Source organism: Lepisma saccharinum, chromosome 21, assembly GCF_977018435.1.
Source record: "Lepisma saccharinum chromosome 21, izLepSacc3.1, whole genome shotgun sequence".
NCBI classification, from domain to species: domain Eukaryota; kingdom Metazoa; phylum Arthropoda; class Insecta; order Zygentoma; family Lepismatidae; genus Lepisma; species Lepisma saccharinum.
The window spans coordinates 51346323-51366320 of record NC_139249.1 but is presented as its reverse complement, the minus strand read 5'-3'; the positions used below and the strand labels follow the sequence as shown (position 1 = coordinate 51366320).

The 19998-nt window shown below is 37.6% G+C and overlaps 1 protein-coding gene across 4 annotated transcripts in view; it reads right to left on the bottom strand.

Moving 5' to 3' along the window:
* Positions 1–19998, bottom strand: part of LOC146004237 (uncharacterized) — an 82402-nt gene that overhangs the window by 16180 nt on the left and 46224 nt on the right. For 3 of the 4 annotated variants that reach the window (XM_083142917.1, XM_083142918.1, XM_083142915.1), the window contains one exon: positions 13112–13636. In XM_083142917.1, the coding sequence (XP_082999043.1) occupies positions 13112–13636 (525 nt within the window). Of the gene's footprint in view, positions 1–9681; positions 10074–13111; positions 13637–19998 lie in introns of those variants that run through there. The other variant, XM_083142919.1, reaches the window with a different exon arrangement.

Here is a 19998-nt window from a genome sequence, read left to right as displayed (position 1 = left end):
CGGATGGTAGCACCTTGTAAGGACCCCTTGCCAGGGTTACGGTGAAGACCTCAACGATATCTGTGGCAGAGAAGGAGACCTTCGGAACGGCAGAGATTGTGGAAGAGGCAACCCACCCTCTTTGGAGAAGAGGGAAACCACTGCCTTGTGGAGAATGGGAACTTCAAAGGCTAAGGGGGTAAAGCCCGAAAGAAAATCCTGTTCCCCCAGGTTAGGGGTTGGAGTGAGACACATTAACTCTACCCATAAAACATAGAGCAGAATAGATAAGCTATGCTCACTGCAAGCCCAGAGGCAGAAAGGAGGCAGCCCCTCCACTGGGCTAAAATACTGTAGGCCAATCCCCTGCACATTTGAACCTACATGATTAAAAGAAAAACAAGAGAGCAAGCCAGACAGATCACGATGACGACGAATTGGTGAGGATATGGCTCAGTGAATGTTGGAACATGGCATGTAAGGGGTCTAAATGGGAAAGAATGTGAATTAGTAAGAGAGATAAAGGAAACAAAAGTGAAATACCTTGCAGTTACAGAAACAAAGAAGAAAGGTAATGGAATTGAAGAACTTGATGAAAACTTTCTTCTATTCTACAGTGGAGTACCAAAACAAGAAAGAGCAAGATCAGGAGTGGCATGTATGATACATAAAGATAGAAATGAAAATATCAAGGGATGGAAATTTATAAATGAGAGAACAATGACAGTAGATATATTAGAGCAGAAAGAATTGACTCTAGTGATTGTATATGTCCCTAACGAGAATGAAACTTCAAACAACAAAGATCAGTTTTATGAAATACTACAAAGAACTATTGAAAACATAGATAAAGAAGTTATTATCCTAGGAGATATGAATGCCAGAGTGGGAAATAAAACTGATTAATGGGGAAAAGTAATAGGAAAGTATGGAGAAGTGATAAGTAACAATGGAGAGAGACTATTGGAACTCTGCATAATAAATGATCTGATTATCACCAACACTATGTATATACATACAGACATACACAAATACACTAGAGAAGAACCAAGTAGAAATGAAAAATCTATAATAGATTACATCATTGTGTGGAGAGAGATGAAAAAGTTCATAAGAGATGCAAGAGTTAAAAGAGGGCCAGAAGTAAACACTGATTATAAACTTCAAGGATGAATAAAAGGAAGAAAATGATAAATTACAACATAAGAGAGAAGATAAAGGTATACAAGTTGAAAGAGAAAAATGTTCAAGAAGAATTTAGAAAGAAAGTGAAAGAAGAACTAGCGAATGAGAGAGTAGAAGAAAGAGAAGCGGAGTAAATGGAAAGGGGCAATAATATCTGCAGCTGAACAAGTGTGTGGAACATCTAGAGTAGGAAGCAACAAGAAGAAGATAACAAATTGGTGGAATCCAGAAATAGAAGCAGATGTAAAAGAAAAAAAGAAAAATGGAAGAAATACCTGTCAGTGGGTACTCTGGAGGCATTTGAAGAATATAGAAAGCAGAGAGATAAAGTGAAGAAAGTGATTCAAGAGGCAAAGAAAGAAATGTGGGAGCAATTTGGAAGAAATATGGAGCAAAATCGAAAAAAAAAATTCAAAAACTTTTTTACAAAGTTTTGAAGAACCTGAGGAAACAAAAAGATTGCCCTTTAAAATTTATATATGATGAAAATAAGAAAATATTAACAAATTCTGAAGAAATGATGAAAATATGGAAAAACTACTTCCAAAAATTATTAAGTGAAAATGAAAGAAGAAATGTAACAAATGAAGAGGAGGAGGAGAGAAGGCCTGAAGAACCAGATGTCCTAGATGTACAACAAGATGTAATTACACGGGAAGAGTTAAAGAAAGCTATTTTAGTAGAATGAAACTAGGAAACTCAGCTGGTCATGATGGCATTGCACCAGAAATGATCAAGTATATGGGAAAGGAAGGAGAAGATCTGTTGCTCAGCATAATAAATGTGGCATGGATGGAAAAGAAGATAGTGAAGGATTGGGAAATATCAATACTAATACCAATATATAAGAAAGGAGATAACAGTGAATGCGGAAATCACAGAGGTATTTCACTACTCAGTGTGCCTGGCAAAGTCTATTCAAGAATTTTGGAAACTAGACTAAGACAAGAAATAGAGGATAAATTAGAGGAGACACAAAGTGGATTCAGACCAGGTAGAGGTGTCGAAGATCACATATTTACAATAAGACAAATAATAGAGAATGTTATAGAATAGAATAGAGAATTATACCAATGCTTTATAGACTTGGAAAAGGCTTCCGATAGGGTGCCATGGCAAGAGTTATGGAAAACCCTAAAGAAAAACAATGTAAACAAGAAATTAGTAGAAGCAATACAAAGTTTCTACAAAACAAATAGATGCTATGTCAGAATTGGCAATAACAGATCAGAGAAATTCATAACAACAACAAAACTAAGACAAGGTGATATTTTATCTCCATACTTGTTTACCATTCTGATGGATGATGTTCTGAAAGAAATAAAACCAAAGATGAGAAAATTCAAAGTAGGAAATTGGAAACTGAAAACTGAAACTGTATCTGAACTTTTATATGCAGATGATATTGTATTGTTTGCAAATTCACAAGCAAACCTACAAATAAATTTAGAAATAATAAATGGTAATATGTCAAAGAAATATATGAAAATAAACAAAGATAAAACAACTGTGTTAAGGATAGGGAGAATAGAAAAACCCTGCATAATAAGCATTGAAGATTCAGAGCTAAAACAAGTACAAAGTTTTAAGTATCTAGGAGTTACAATCAATAGTAATGGAAAAATAGATGAAGAATTAAACACTCGAATAAAGAATACAAACAGATTATATTATGCCATAAACAAAGGGATTTAGGGAAAAAGGAAATAAGCCAAAAAACAAAAATGATTGTGTACAAATCAACTTATGTACCAACATTGATATATGGAAGTGAATCCTGGATAATTAATGAAAAACAAAAACAAAACTTACAAACAGTAGATATGAAATATTTGAGGACAACAGTGGGAAAGACCAGAAGGGACAAAATCAGAAATCAAACAATCAGAATAACATTAAACACAAAACCAATATATCAGGATGTTGAGCAAGCACAACTCAGATGGTTTGGACACCTCAGCAGAATGCCTGAACATTGAATACCTAAACAGGTATGGGAAGCAAGAATGGGAGGATTGGATGCAGAGACCGAAAGGAAGACCACGTAGGACATGGAATGAGGGAATGAAGGATATCCTGAGCAGGAGGAACATCTCGTGGAGTGAAGGAAGGCAGTTGGCAGAAATTCGTGACGGATGGTGAGCTCTCTGTAAAACCTCGACACCAATCGGTAGAAGAGGATTGGAATAAGTAAATAAAAAAATTATGGTGTTTTATTTCAGAGCACATACCTCCATATTATATTTACCTGTGCAGGTGAAAATTTGTAGTAGTTTACCCATTTGTTAAAACCAGCATATGGTACTTTCCTACAGAGTTATAATATGAAGTACTGTGAAGAATATTGAATAACGATATATGCCTCAGAGAATATTAGATAATTCCGAACATTCATTTTAATAATATTCACCAGGGGTTTTCAAAGTTTTTGCTGTCGCAGTTCCCCTCAGATGCCAAAATCTGCATTCACCATGCACCTACCATCAGCAATAATAGATAAATGCATGTTATGTGACCATAAAAAAAAAAAAATCTGTCCATGTGTTAATGTATGCATACAAGTAATGAAAACATAATGATAAATACAGATGATGCAATTTTCTTTAATGTTCATAAGCTGAGAGATAAATACAGAGTAAGAAAACCAGGATATCAGGCATATTGCAATGTTTAGCTGAGTCAGTGAGTTGTATGAGCTTGGTTGGTGGCACACATTATAACTAATCTGGGTATATATTTGGAAATGACAAGGATCATCTCAGTCTGGATATTTACTCTTGATTTTTATTTGGACTTGATCACCGTCATGGTCGAAAGTCCAGTTTCACGAAGATATGAAGTCGCAGAAGTAAGCATAATGTGTAAGGCCATATTATTGTTTAACTCTGGATACTTATTCATTATGGATGGATCCAAAATTAAGACATTGTCACAGATAGAAACAAACATATACTTCACTATGTTGTCTGAGGAAAGATCAGTAAGCTTCTCCTGTTCTGCTTTGGAAAACATTGATAGAGGGTCTGCATTGAATGAATCTCTCATTCAGTTGTGCAGTGTGAGCTGTGGAAAGTACTTTTCGAAGAGGATGAAGTTGTGTGAAGTGCTCCACTTGATTGTAGTCCTGTTCCTTCTACCACCATGCTCAGTGTAGGTAAACAATCACCAATGTTTTCATCTACAATATTTTTCTTTGAAAGCAGCACTTCCTTTTGAAGGCATGCACAGGATTCTAGCAACCATTCTGACTGAGTAATGTACTGTTGCCAGAACTCTCCTCTACTTATATGTTCGGATTTTGTCAGGGTCGTACAAAATGACATCTTCTTACTAAGTAAGTCATGCATAGTTTCTTCTGAAGATCAAGATATTGATATATATATTTTTTTATTAGTAAGTATAAATTTCAGGAGAAAATAAATATTTGTCAAAAGTTCTCGTGCTTCCCCTGCAAAACTTCGGTGGACGAACCCACTCACCAATTGAAGGCATAGTCCACAAAGAATTTTTGGACCATGGAACCACTGTAAATTGCGATTGGTACGTGAAGACTTTGGAAAAACTCCGTGCACGATTACTGCAAGTTATGCCTGGCAAGGATGCAATTCCTCAATATGACAATGCACACCCACACACACTCCAAACACAGGATGCATTGCAGCATCTCAAATTCCATGAGATTTTACCCCACCAGCCGTACAGCCCAGATCTCACACCTCGTGACTTTTTCCTTTTTCAGAGGCTGAAAGAGCACCTGAAGGGACACTGTTACACCTGTGATGCCGAGGTGCATGCAGATGTGCATCGCTGTTGCCAGGAGAAGATGCCTGATTTCTTCGCCGACAGGATGCAACAACTTGTCCGATGTTGGCATTTGTGTGTGGACAATGATGGTGACTACGTAGAAAAGTAGTGACATCCTTGTAGAGGACATTCCAAACTTTAAGAAGACATATAGTTCAGGTAAGTAGCTTGCATATTATTGACGTTATTGTGTAGGAGGCAAACCTTTTCAAAATGCCCCCATACCACTGTGCGTGTGTGTGAACATGTGTAGGTATTCTGTTGATATTAGTTCCATCACAGCTCACCAGGCGGTAGGCATTTGTATACCCGAAGTGGCACAGGTGAGCACATTTTCTTTTGAGCAATGTAAGAAGTATCTACAACACAGATTTTCCAATTTAACACTGTTAGATTTCTACCTCTGGGAAACTGAATAATAATGTGTACCCACAAAGCCATGGTCATTGGATGACATGAAACATACAATTGACTCTTCCTGTGCTTCCCTTCCTGCAGAAACCATATTTGCTGTTTGTTGATCTGTTCTACAGCATTGCAGACAACTTACTGCGGCAAATGAATATCTGTAACTTTGAGATATGTGACTAGCAAAAAAGTTCATACTTGGTGTTATTAGTGTTCCCATTATTATATTTCAAAGAGTGTAAACACTATTTTGGGACATTCTGTATGTACGTCTCTACTGGCCTCACTCACTCACCCATGGTGGGAGATCATCCAACCAGTTAGATATGGGGTGGAGTGTGGTCACCATGTCAAACCCCAGTCTCTGTTGTATGTTTCCATGACCAGATATATATGTATTAGGAGATAGTAAACCCTTACCAAAAACAGAAATCAGAAGGCGATATTTTGCTGCCTAGTCATATTTTTACAGAAGAAATAGATGAGGTTTTATCAAGATGAAGGGGATGACTTAAGGCCTTGGCCTCTGAGGACTAGGGAGAATGGGATGGCTTTTTCTTTTGGTGTGGAAGGGGTGAGAGATGGAGTAGTGGAGATATTGGAGGTGGTTAGTAGGTTTGATGCGTATGCAGGTTTCTAGGTGATTACCCACAATGTGGACAAACACATCTAAAGAGGAGCCCAAGTTAAATAAAAGAAGAGTTCAGTATGGGCTGTTATGGGCTTTTACTTTTGAGATCCCCACCTGCAAACAAGTGTGCTTCTGTCAGAAACAAAAGTCGTTAACATTCGAAGAGAAAATAATAAATATGCAAAAAGCAGAGGAAATGTAAGGGTTTGATGGTCTATACCTTCTTTTACAATTCAGACCATTCAAAAAAAAGGTGCTTTCCTTTCTTGTGTTAACCACAATTTGGGGAGTTAAAAATAACAGCCTTCCGCCTGTTGCCACTCGCTGCAAACACGTGTTGGGAAGAGGGAAGGGGTGGGGAATGGCCAGGCAAAAGTTAGTGAATAGGCTTTCATCTTGGGGTCGGGTCAAGTGGCTTATTATTTGTGTGCACGCTTTCTAAATTTTGGGCAATTCTTCGAAAACAGGCATATTGTATACATTGGCTGATCTAGCAGGAAGACCCCCAGTTCACTTGCTCTTCCCAAAGGATGACTATTATAAAAAGAATTGATAGCATTATATTAAAAGAACATAAAATGATAGAGCAGTTCTTTTCCAGATAGTACAGTTTGACGCAAATGCATAAATAGGGAATAGATTTATGAGATACTTAAGTAAATTTAATCTGGGACTTGTTGCTTGCAAGGCAATAACGTTAACTGATGGACACAAAGCGAGAGCATTTTAGATTGAATATTTCCAATGTCTGTCTCTTTATTTCTGTAATCATTGTTCACACAAAATACAACAGAGCTTCCTTCATCTATTTCACGCCTCTAGTAATTGATTAATTGAGTTTTAATCCTCTTTTATGCAAAGATATGTTAATTGGTACTGGACCTACGGTTTTATGTGAGATACGAACCACTATGAATTTTCACAATTTAAGTGCTTTATTCTTGTGAATCAGGTAAAGAATAATACATAATAATTCCACGCAACTGTACTTTTTTTTTATATAGTTGTTATTAATACCTTACTCATCTTCTTACGTGATACCATACTTTTCCTCATGGCTAGTAAATATGATTCTCTATTTTATACATACACATTTATCGAGAAGTGTAGTTATTACAAAAAATATGTTATATTCTGTTTCATATCTTGCAACGTTTAGAGCTTTCTTATTTACAGGAATTATAATTGAAGCAGCCCACCGAATAACACTGTATGGCACTTTTGGAAATGTGCTGAGTTACCAGTGAATTCATGCTGCGGCCCTGTGGCTACAGGCTACAAACTGGCCAGCCATAAGGTCGGATGTTGCTCGAAGATTGATACTGTGTTTGCATAAGGTTTTATGTTTTTTCTACTGTAGTCCAGTAACATACAACAGGTTTTATCTGTTGTTCTCGCATTCACTGATATGTGTCATACAGCGTTATTCGGTGGAATGCTTCAATTTTAAAATTGTTGTAACGCAAAACAAAAAGGACGAAAATACGAGGGGAAAATGTCTGCTTAATACAAAGAAAACATATGTTAATATTAAGTTATTGGATAGGGCATAGTGTATAATAATAAATATTATGCGCTTATCCACTTAATAAATTTTCTCTCTTTCTAATTTGGTGAGTTTCTCCGATTCCTATTCCCGCCGTTGAATTGCACATACTAACAAGTCGTAACAAGAGGAAACATAAAAGCATTGTGTAAAAATCTATTTTTGTATTATAGACCCATGGGAGCTAGGGACGACCAAAATTACATCAACTTTAGTGCTCTTTGTTTATATCATACTATATTTAGACCGTCTGAGCTACCCTGCCGTTGTGCTTTAATATATTAACTCTTAGGTTCAGGAGAATGTAATTTTTGGAAACTTATGACTTGCTACATAATCTTAAAGGTTTGCTAAATGCATTTTTGTTATCGATTTACATGAAAAATTCTTACCTTTGTTGTAAATAATGTTTTAATAGCCATCCTATCGTGCTCCAATGTAAAGCTTAGGGCAACCAAATGACAAACAAAATTATTTAGGGACACAACAGGGGTGGTGCCTCTAGCGGAAAAGTTTGGCAGTGAAAAGCCCCATTGAACAGTACCCGTTGACCACCACTAACTTTTGTTGCGGCGTGTACTACAGCAGAAGCTCTATGCACGCTGGATTTTTCTTCTACTGTGCACCATGCGGCAACACTGTCGCCATAAGCCCCATACTGAACTCTTAAGTTGGGCTCACCAATAGGAAGGTCATCTATGGAGAGAATCAGGTGAATCTGAGAGTGGTCAAGTTGTTGAGTTGACTTAGGAAGGTTGTGAGAGGGTTCGCCACGTGTCCAGAGGAGGAGGATGTCATCAATGAACCTTAGCCAGAGAAGTAGCTTCTTTGATTGGGAGTCTAGGAACTCATGTTCCAACCTGCCCATGAAGAAGTTGGAACAGGAGGGTGGCATTTGGAGCCCATGGCTGTGCAATGTATTTACAGGTACTGCTGGTATCTAAAGTGGAAGCTGTTGCAGGCGAGTACAAAGTTGGCTAGTTGAATCAGGAGTGGGTGCTGGGACTATGTGGTTTGTGTCAGCTAAGAAATGATTCAGTGGAATGGGCATGGACATGAGGAATGTTTGTGTAGAGAGAGAGTTATGTCAATGGTGGCAAGGATTGTATTGGGTGGTAGGTTATGGATGATGTAAGGTAGTGGTTGGTTCCATGGAGAAAAGAAGGCTATGGCTTGGAGAAGGGATTAGAGAGGTTGGAGTCTACGAAGGCAGATATTAGTTCAGTGGGTGAAATGTAGTTGGACACAATGGGTCTCCCAGTGTTGTTAGGTTTGTCAATTGTGTGGAGAAGACAGAAGGCGCAGACACTGGTGTGTCAGGGATGATAGTGAAGTTGGATAGGCCTTCAGGGAGGCCTCTGGAAAGGACTAAAATCACAGATTGAGGCTAACACCTCAATTCATCCTCCTCATCCCACCCATAATACAACCTATGCCTGCATCAAGCCCTAATCAATTATGGCATTGTTGCAACGATTCCATTGAAAGTAAATTACGCCATTACAACCCGAAAGCATCAGTGGCTTTTCAAAAACACATGTATGAGGGGCGTACTATAATGATTTACACTTTATTTTTTTCAGGACCCATGGTCCACCATTGGAGAAGTGAGGACTGGCATATGAAGCTACGAGTCTAGTCTACCAATTGCAGGCAGCAGTGTCCAAAAAGGATTCCTGGTGTTCACACAGCAGAATGTTCCATACATCATTGTCAGCAGACTATTGGACAACATGGAAAGTGACTATAATGGCCAGCGTTGGACAAGTTGGTTTCTATGGAGAGAGGGTGTGACCACAGCAGATTTTGGTTTCTATGGAGAGAGGGTGTGACCACAGCAGATTTACAGACGATTTGTGGCAGTGTGTGGTGAACATGCGCCTTCATGGAAAACTGTTTACAATTGGGTGGAAGGCTGGAAAACAGGATGCCCGTCAAACAGAAAAAGGGACAAGTTCTGGAAGGAAAGTGACTGTGACAACACCAACAAACATTGCACAGGTTGAGCAAGTCATTCTTGAGAACAGGTGCATCACGTTTTGTGAAACGTAGGTGACCATGGGCCTGTCCAGAAACACCCTGCAGTGAATCGTGCACGATCACCTTAATATGGGGAAAGTGTGCACCAGATGGGTTTCCCTGACATTGGTGCAGTGGCAGCAGCATGTGAATGTGAGCAGAGACCCTTGTCCCTTTTTCTGTTGACGTGCGTCCTGTTTTCCAGCCATCCACGCAATTGTAAACGGTTTTCCGTGAAGGCGCATGTTCACCACACACTGCCACAAGTCGTCTGTAAATCTCTGCTGTGGTCACACCCTCTGTCCATAGAAACCAACTTGTTCAAAGCTGACTATTATAGTCGCTTTCCATGTTGTCCAATAGTCTGCTGACAATGATGTACAGAACGTGCTGCTGTGTGAACACCGGGAATCCTTTTTGGGCACTGCTGCCTGCAATCGGTAGACTAGACTCGTAGCTTCATATGTGAGTCCTCACTTCTCGAATGGTGGACCATGGGACCTGAAAAAAAAATAAAGTGTAAATCATTATAGTATGCCCCTCGTAGAAATTGTAGATTATGAAATAGTAGATATCATATGTAATTAAAAATGATGGAGAAAGATAAAATACTTACATAGAATTCAAAGCTTGTTCCTGTACGAGTTTGTCTTTGTTCAATGACTGGTGCAATTCATGAAGCACATAGTCCTATGAAATGAGACAGTCATATGATTTGAAGACGACAGTCGATATTTGGCATCAGTTTTCCCTAACATTATTTTCATCTTGAATATCCAGGGTAGCTACGATTTTTTGATTATGAAATTCCCTGACTTTTCCAGGTTTTTCAGACCAGAAATGAAAATTTTCAAGACATGTTTGTGTGATGATTTTGCTTTTGAACCTCATGTTTTTCAATTAAATATGCATGCACGTTAATTATTAAGAATATGAATATACACAGTTATTAGCTGAAAATTTACCAAGTGATTAATATAATGCTATTCAATGAAAAAAATAAATAACTATTGTACTTCCCCATTTTCACCAAGTCATTACAATTAAGGTGGTGTAAAAAAAATTAATAAAAAAAATGTGGCATATAGCAAAGCTTTACAATGTAATCTGTATACAATCTCTATTATATCAATACAAGGCCGCCCCAATGGCGCAGTGGTAGCGTCGTCGCCTTGTAACCAAGGGGTCCTGGGTTCGATTCCCGGTGGAGGCACATAGTGGTTCGGATCCCACTTTAAACTGTAGGTCCAGTCCCGATTAGCCTTACTGTGCATAAAGTGGACTTAAAACAACAAATCAATCCAAATATCAATACAAATGAGAAACAACAGAAAATTAGGTCATGTACCTTTAGAAAATATGCAATAAGTTTAATAATTATATTTTTTAATTTATTGAAAATAGTACATATTTCGGAAATTCAGAACGTGAATGGGGCCGGTGACCAACCATACACCTAAAAAAAATATATACTTTGGAATCAAATATCACTATTATTTGAGTTTTCCACATGCTGGCACCAATTTTATATTACGGAAAACATCGGTGTATTAAAAGGTAACAATTCCGAATGTTTTATGAATTTTTTTTCAAATATTCCTAGCAGGAAGACTAATTATCATAGAACTTTGGCAATCATTGTGATACGAAATTTGAACCTTCCTTAAAATAATGAGCACTATTTGGATTCGAAAAAGTTATTTATGTTGAAAAAACTTCAAAATGACCTGATGCAATCATACACGCTTCCCACGGACAAGGTATTCCCCGGTTGACAAGCGACAGTAAGTATCGTAAACTAGTGGGAATGAATGTAGAAATCAATCGGAACCTTTGTAGAGTGCATTCAGGGTATTTATTTTAATTCTAAGACAACCAAACCTGACCTTCCTAACCTAACCACAAAAGCATATATTGACAAAATCTTAAGTAATCACTAAACTCTGCAGTATGTGTTAACAGACATAAATCGAAATCAAACCATGTAAAAGTTGCATTTGTAGCATGATGAAATCATAATTAAACAAAAAGGAACTTGGGCCCATTTTCACTACTTTTCAGCATAATTTCATTCTACACGCAAAAAATACGTAAAATTTCTGTCGGCATCCAACCAACATTCCTAACCTAACAACGAGTGTACATTTAATTCCTCTATTTCGCACCATACACATGCATATTCGAATAATGACGTCACTGATACTGCAAAAAATCACTAATTCCTCGGGTGCAAAACATCCCTGCAATGTAAAAACTACGACAACGAGCAAATGAACTAGTTGATCAGGTTGCTTCTGAATGGGTAGCAAACGAAGGACTCAAATTCACAGAACAGGTTCACGGGGGGAATGAAGTAGTGAGTTCCTTTGTATTTACTCGGCGTTCGCACCCATCCAGTGTGACGTCAACCACAGCCAGTTACGTGAAATTCTGCTCTTCAAGCTTTATTGCAGATCCAAAACCAATGAACTGTCTGAACACCAACCTGCTCCGCTTCACGTATCAAAAGAGAACGGGTTCCGAGTGGGTGTGTTCTTGAAGAAAGGAAATTTCCTCACCACACACGAAGCTAAAGCTACATTTTTCCGCAGGAAATTCTGAGGATAACTGGTATGTAGGTTTAATCTTGAGTAGCTTGTTCTCTTAAGAAAAATCTAATGCCTCTCCAAATTCCAGTTTTGAACAGGTTCACAAGAATGAGTCGCAAAATGAACAGATCCAAAAACCTAGATCCGAGAGTGAATAAATATAGAATCGAAATGCCAAGGAACCATAATTTTGTACGTAACAGACCAGAAGTCATAATGACGAGAGGAACAAATTTCTGAACTGAATCTTTTGGGGGGACTGGAATCACTAAAAATGGGTATAAATTCCAGAAAATATGCAAAATTCCCAGACTATTTCCTGACTTTTCCCTGACCAACCAAATTCCCTGACTTTTCCAGTCATGTAGCATCCCTGATATCCTATATTGTCAGGCTAGTCTTAGATATTGTTAGTCCTACTTCTTACTTAAATGTTTGCCTCCCCCCCCTTACCTGTTCCCTTGTAATTTATTTCCACCTAAGATTAAACATGCAATGCCCTCCTGACTCCACTGTGGTTGTGCCACTGCATTCAAGCATACTTTGCAATAAGCTGTAAATTTTAGTCTGTGCACTCTTTCATGACATCCCATTGGCAGACCCAACAGATGTAAGGCGAAATGTCACCAGACCAGCTGTGGCATCCCAGGGTGACAGTAGTCTAACAGTGAAGAACTGAAGTGTAGCATAAGACAGGCCATGAAAAACAATTAAGAGAAATTCAATGTCAACTAGATACCTCGTGGGCAACCAAAAGAGTCCATGTTGAGATAGTACAAAATTGCAGTTACCAATTTCCATTAAAACAACCACAAGTTGCTCTCTTCTACGTTTTATGTGCCATTTTGACTTAAATCTGTGAAAGAATTTTGCAACACGCTGTTTCACTAACATTGGAAAAATCTTATTGACAGTAGTAAAGAAAATTATAATGTAGATATTTTCGATTACCTGGAATTAGTATCTTCATCCTTTACTGGGTAGTTCAAATCCACATCTGTCAGATTTATTATGTTTCTTTCTTCTGTTTTAATAGTTGGGATTTCTTCGTCATTATATTTCACATCTTCCTCCATCTTCACATATTCTCTTTTCGCAAATGAAATTTTGCTTTCTTCTCCTACATTAAATTTATTTTCTTCCCAATTGAATGGATTTTCCTCTTCCTTGACTTCTGATTTGGAGACAACTGACTGCTCTGGCATATTTATATTTCTCATTGAATCAGGTTTTGTATCTGGTGATATCACAGGACCAAAATTATCCAAATCATTCTCACAAATGTCATCAACTTCACGTATGGCATGTTCAAGCACCAAAGTTTTCTCACAGCTTGTATCTTCTGATTTGAAGTGAGCACTGGAATATGGGAATACTGGTAGAGATTTGCTATCTTTAATACATGTTTTTTGTGAAGTGCTAAAATTGTCTTCTCTTTCACACTCCAATGTTGTGCTTCCAGATGATATATTTTCACTGAAATCATCAGAGAAGAGAAGATAAACAGTCAAAAGAGTGATTATATCAATAAAACAAATACAACAAACTTTTTCTCAAAATTTCTGAGAAGAGGTTGTAATGAAAGTTGTTATGAACCCAATAGGACCAAATAATGTAAATAGTTTGCCAAAGCGGAATAGAGATGGCAGAACCAGGTGTGCAAAATTAAAAATTAACACAATATACGTGAATAACTATATAAATAAGAACAAAGCAAATTGGAAAGATGAAAAACAATGGAATCTACTATAAGGAGATAAAGAATAAATATAAATGGAATAAATTAATGTATATATTCAATAAATCAAATCAGTGATCATATGTAACTTAATCAGAAAACTAAAAAAGTCTAAGCACCGATACAAATTTGTGTATATATTATAGAATTGCATTGTATGGGTACCTGATTTAGCTAACCAAACATTAAAACAGGAACACTCTGTTAATAACAGCTTCTGAAAGTTCATATACGAGGGGCATCCTAAAAAGAGCTCCAATGTTGCCTGTATGCAGCACTAGTGGCCGGAGAGTGACACACACATGCGTGCAAGAAGTGGCATGTAGATGTAATCTGGTACAGTACCAACGCAGCCATTTTAGGACAGTTCTAGGTTAAAGATTGCAGCTCTCATACAGTCTCCCACTGACTGCGATGTAGCCTAAGTGTAGTAATCAGATTTTTGCACGCTCAGAATTTGGCACAGAGCCAGCCACCAGCAATCATGTGAGGTGTGCAGAACTGACGTCGTGAGTGTTGTGAGTGATAGTATGGTCAGACGATGGTGCAGACAATTCACACAACGCCAATTGAATGTGCACAACCCCATCCAGCTGAGTACACGCGGCGGACCCCTTGCACACTTCACGTGAGATATCTTGGACCACTCCCTGTACAACCCTGGCCTTGCATGTACCGACTTTAATCTCTTTGTTCAACTGAAGAGGTTTCTGGCAGGACAAGGATTTGACAGCTACACTGCGGTAGAGATAGTTCTAGTCTTTGATGTCAGACACATATGCCATGGGCATACAAAATTTAGTGCCATGTTACGACAAATGACAGAACAACGGTGGTGATTATGCCAAAAATTAGGTTAGGACTCACTGTTACTAATGCAATAAATTACTACTGATATTCTTGTTTTATTTATGCCTAATCGGTAGTGACCTTGATTCGATGTTATTTTTTTTTTAAATTGGTGTATTTTTTATTTTTTACTATTTGGCATTATTTTCCCCAAAATTCACATTTTTATTTTAGTGCATTTTCTGGCAAATACCTGAAATTATACATTCATGGTGTTTTTAAACTACTGTTTCAAATTTTAAGTCACATGGCCTACACCTCTTCGTGAGAGTTTTGATATCTTGAAAGTAATTTTGGGAAAGTATTTTAATGTAAGGGTTTTAGATAATGGAATTTTCCCTGTATATACTGAAGGGTGCATAATGACCATAAGTGCTGACGCATCCAAAATTTTTAAATCAATCAATCTCACGTGACAGATACCGATATATTATTGCACCAAAATTTGGCATTATCTTTTTTTGACTTGTAAGTACGTTTCCCAAATTCGCGTTTTAGAACATTTTTCTGCCACATATACCAAACTTAATACTGCCATTGTGCTTTTAAACTATTATTTTAAATTGTTAGTCACATGGTCTACGTTTCGTGACAGTTTGATATGTTAGATCATATTCTTTAGGAAGTAAAAGTAAAGTGCTCCCCTATGCTTAGCACCAAGCCATGAAGGCATCTATGGGGTGTGGAGTTATGGCCCGACACTTTCTTGATCACGGCCAAAGGTGGGGCTGATGTGATCAGCACCAAGCTCCTGGCTACCTTTACCCCCCAAAGTTTCCTCCAGGTATCTGCTTCATACCATGCTGGGTGAATGACGGAGCAGTTTGAACAGGTGGAAAAGATCCTGGTTCTCCCCTGCAGGGGATTGACCCCAGGTCTCTCACATGGTAATCAAACACCCAAATGACTGAGCTCCATTATTTCTCGCTCGATAAATGCAGATGGTGCGCACTTAGTTTGGTAACTCAAAACACATCTTGCACGACAAATACTGAAGACGCAGTTCCCGTGTGACGGTAGATACACACTCAATCTCCCGTTAGAACCCTGCCACTTTGCTCTGTGATGCAAATTGTTTTGATAGAAGTTGAAAAATCGTGAGAAATACATGATTTAATGTGGTTGTCGGAATTATTTCATGTATATAACAAACAAGATAGTTTACTCTTGAATCAAATGTTGGAAAAGTTGCACGTTCCATGTACACAAATATGACACACTTTGTTTCTTTAAGCCTAGAAAAGACAAGAATGTTGGATTTCATGGAATTTTTCATTGTTTTAGGACATTTGTTTAAAAAATTCGCTAAAACAGCAACAATTCGCAATTTTATGTCAAATTCGTATTATTTCGATATTTTGAACAGGCGAAAAATTTGTCCAGACATTACTGCACATTCATAAACACAACTTTGCAGCAATTAACATTTTTCATGGTTTTTGAGTTTGCGAAAAATCAAGGTCCGTACTAATTGGAAATTACTTTCTGGGCACCCCTCGTATAAATCATTAGATGGAAAGTGAAAATTTAGCAGGGCTGGCAGAGAAAAGTCAATTCTTGAAGAAATTGATTTGCTTTTATGATAGAATGATTCGAGTAAATATGATATTAAAATATTTACGTATTTATTATTAGTATTTTATTTCATAATATTGGACATTAACTTCACTCAGTGAGAGATTAATGACCATCTCTCACGAGTTTAAAAAGACAGGACAGAGAGTGGCGTTAATTTCATTGCAATATGTACTAGTGTTGCAGTAAATTTGAGATTGGGAGCATGCACTTGCCAAACTTTTATAACATTCACCAATGCAGATTTATGTTTCACTTTTTCGTGATAGTATTCACTATCCCATTTTGTTGGATTCTTCTTGATATCTAAGAATAGTGCAATGTAATTGTAAACTTACGTTAACTTGTACGAAACCAGTAATACATCAGGATGATGAAAGAAAACCTTTGTAAGCACTTCTACATTAAATAAGTGAGCCAAAAGAGTAATAAAATTCCAGCAGTGTATTTGCAGTCTAAAGCTCTTGTTTGTGCATGTGATTTTTGTTGGATGTTGCAATCAGAAGACATCCAACAAAAATTAATTCCATAAGAATGGCATGCAATATATCCATCCATCCATCCATCCATCCATCCATCCATCCATGTTGTTTTGCGCATAAAAGGGGCCTAAAGTTGAGGCCAAAACTTAGCAACAAGATTTCCAGATTTTCCAGATCTGTCGCCACCCTGAAAGTAAACAGATCGAGCAAATTGTGTTTTATTTTTCACACATTATTTTCCTTCCTCGATAAAAATAACTCAAATGTGAAAATCTCGCGTCAGGGCATTTATCAATATGTATAAATTCAATAGGATTTGGATTAATAAAGGTTGCAATTTTTCAAGCCTACGGAGAAAAATTCAAGCAGAATCCACGCATAATTGCCAGAGCCAATAATTCACGCAAAATTCCTGGAATTCAAGAAATTCCCAGTGAGTAGCCACCCTGTAGTATAATTACCAAAGTTTAAAGGAAAAAAACTGGAAAAAGGTTAAAGGAATTCCTAAATCATAGAAAAGCGGAAATAGAAGGAAATCCAGAAGGAAGCCCACGAAGGAAGTCCAGTTCTAAACCCTGCATCGAGAAGGAAGTCCAGATCCAGATCCTCCATTAAGAAGGAAGTCCAGATCCAGATCCTCCATTAAGAAGGAAGTCCAGATCCAGATCCTCCATTAAGAAGGAAGTCTGGATCCAGAACATCCATTAAGGAAGAAGTCCAGATAGAAAAATATACAAATCAAGAAAAGAAATAATAAAGAGCATATTCAGATGAAAATTGACTGTAAACAAGAATTACAGAAGAACGTAGCTTATCATGTAAATATTCTGATTCCATGTATCCTGTGTTTACATAATATATTTGTTTAACCGTCTCCATTGGAAGGCATCCTGTCTGGTTTCATTGTCTACAAAGAACTATACCCTGAAGATATTCTAGCTAAGGTTTAAGATTAAGATTTATGCACCTTGCACCAAATAGAGGTGGCATTAATAAATTGGCGCTCCTAACATGTGGCATACACGAATGCACGTAGTCAAGTGTGTTATCATAAAAAAACAGGTTAGGTAGTATGAAATTAAGAGCCAACGAAGAATAATGAATTCCAAGAAAAATTATTGTTTTGTACAAGTCATAAGCGTGTCATCATTCAGGATGCACACAAACACACACATGTATATTACTATTTTTATTTTCCAAGTTTCCATTTATGTACATCTGTTCAGTATTAATATTTTCAGATGAATATCTGCAAAGCAACATAACAGACATAGTAAAAGAAATTTGCAATTCATGCACACAAGTTATACTCAAGCTATGTTCACGTATGATTCCTTGGCCATATACCACACATGCAATGCAATTTGTAACACATTTAAATATTGGAACTACGAGGCATATTTTTAAAGTAAGTTCCGTTTTGATATTACACAAACACAAGGTTGTAATAATTTTATTTTTACATGAAAGCCTGGGCCTACATCTACCTTTCAAAATAATTGCCACCTACATTAAGGCATTTATCATATCATACGAGCAGCTTCTGAATGCCATCTTCATAGAAATCGGCCATCTGATGTGATAACCACTGCTGCACGGCTGTTTTCACGTCTTTATCTGCGTTAAAGCACTGACCGGCAGGGTGCTTCTTTAAGTGCAGGAACAAGTGATAGTCACTGGGTGCTAGGTCAGGGCTATAGGAATGATGATCAATTTGTTCCCACCAACCAAATGACACGATGTGATCTTGGGTTCGATGCCCCACGTGTGGACGAGCATTGTCATGAAGCAATATGATCCCTTTATTGAGCATGCCGTGCCTTTTGTTTTAGATTGCACGATGCAGTTTATTCAAGGTCTCACAATATGTCGCAGCATTTAGTGTGTCACCCTCTGGCATCCAGCTAGGTTGCAGCACAGGTATTACCCGCGAATTTGGAAAGGAAGCGTGTTATTGGGCATAAGATGTTATAGCACTCGTAAACCTACCTGGACAATCACAAATTATTGGACTTCCTTAAAGGACAATGAAATTAAAAATAAAGTCAAGTCACGAGAAGGATGTCGACATGTGGGTAAGCGCAAAGTCGACTTTCAAACAAAAAAACGGTTACTCGTAGATATATTGAATTACATTAATTTAAGTGATCTCCGTACTCTTCTTTATTTATCTAATGCGATGGCAAAAAAATAAGACGCATCATCAATTCCAAGAAACATGCATAATTTTAATGAGCATTTACCACAGAGGGCATTGGCAAGAACACTGGGACACTAATTGGTTCTCTTCATCAGACAATGTTAAGTAACAAATATTTTCTGAAGTGACGCAAATACCACATTCGTTATTTGCTTAACAAAAGAAAGACTGGTGTGTGTGTTCCTTCTATTAAATAAGCACAATAATTTGTTGAAAATATGTACACTAAATGCATGCATGTAACTAATACTACCTTCACCCTGTACTAGGAATCAGTCTTAATTTAATTGTACTTCAATTTACTGACACGTATTTAATAAGAGCCTCGTTAGTCTGCAAAATGCAGTCCAGCTTATACTATGTGGAAGTGAGGTTGGCTTTTGGGCACCTTAGCAGAAGGTCACCCCTTACACTCACAGAGGCAACAACAAAGGGACATCCAAGAGTAAATGTGAAGTAGATGATATCACAGTAGTGATTATTTATAGTCCTCATCCAAACTAACCCAATATGTTTGTAACCATGTAATACACTCCCTTACCTGTTCTTAACTGTACAACAACAGAAGAAGAAGCATGTATGGCAATTGTCTTCCAAGCAAGTTATGGTTTCATCACAAATTTTGTACCAGAGGCTGGTCTGTAGTGTGTGTCACACTCTCTGCAGGGTATATATGGGCATATATACCCTCTGCAGGGTATATATGCGGGGACATTAAGTGTGTGTAGGGGGAGGGTGGAACTGCTTCCCATTCTCCCATCCCTAATTGTCGCCACTGTCAATACATTCAACTAATATGATACGGTTCTAAACCGGTTGCTTTGCCTTGGAGTCCATTGCAGAATTTTTCTTAAGATACCTGGTGCTAACATGTTAAATTTATCATTTCCTCTACATACAGACGTGCACTTGTAGCACAGGTGTTGCCCCTGATGCAGCAAAAGGAGAACATACAAGTAAGTGATTGAAGATGCAAACTCCACTTCCCAATATG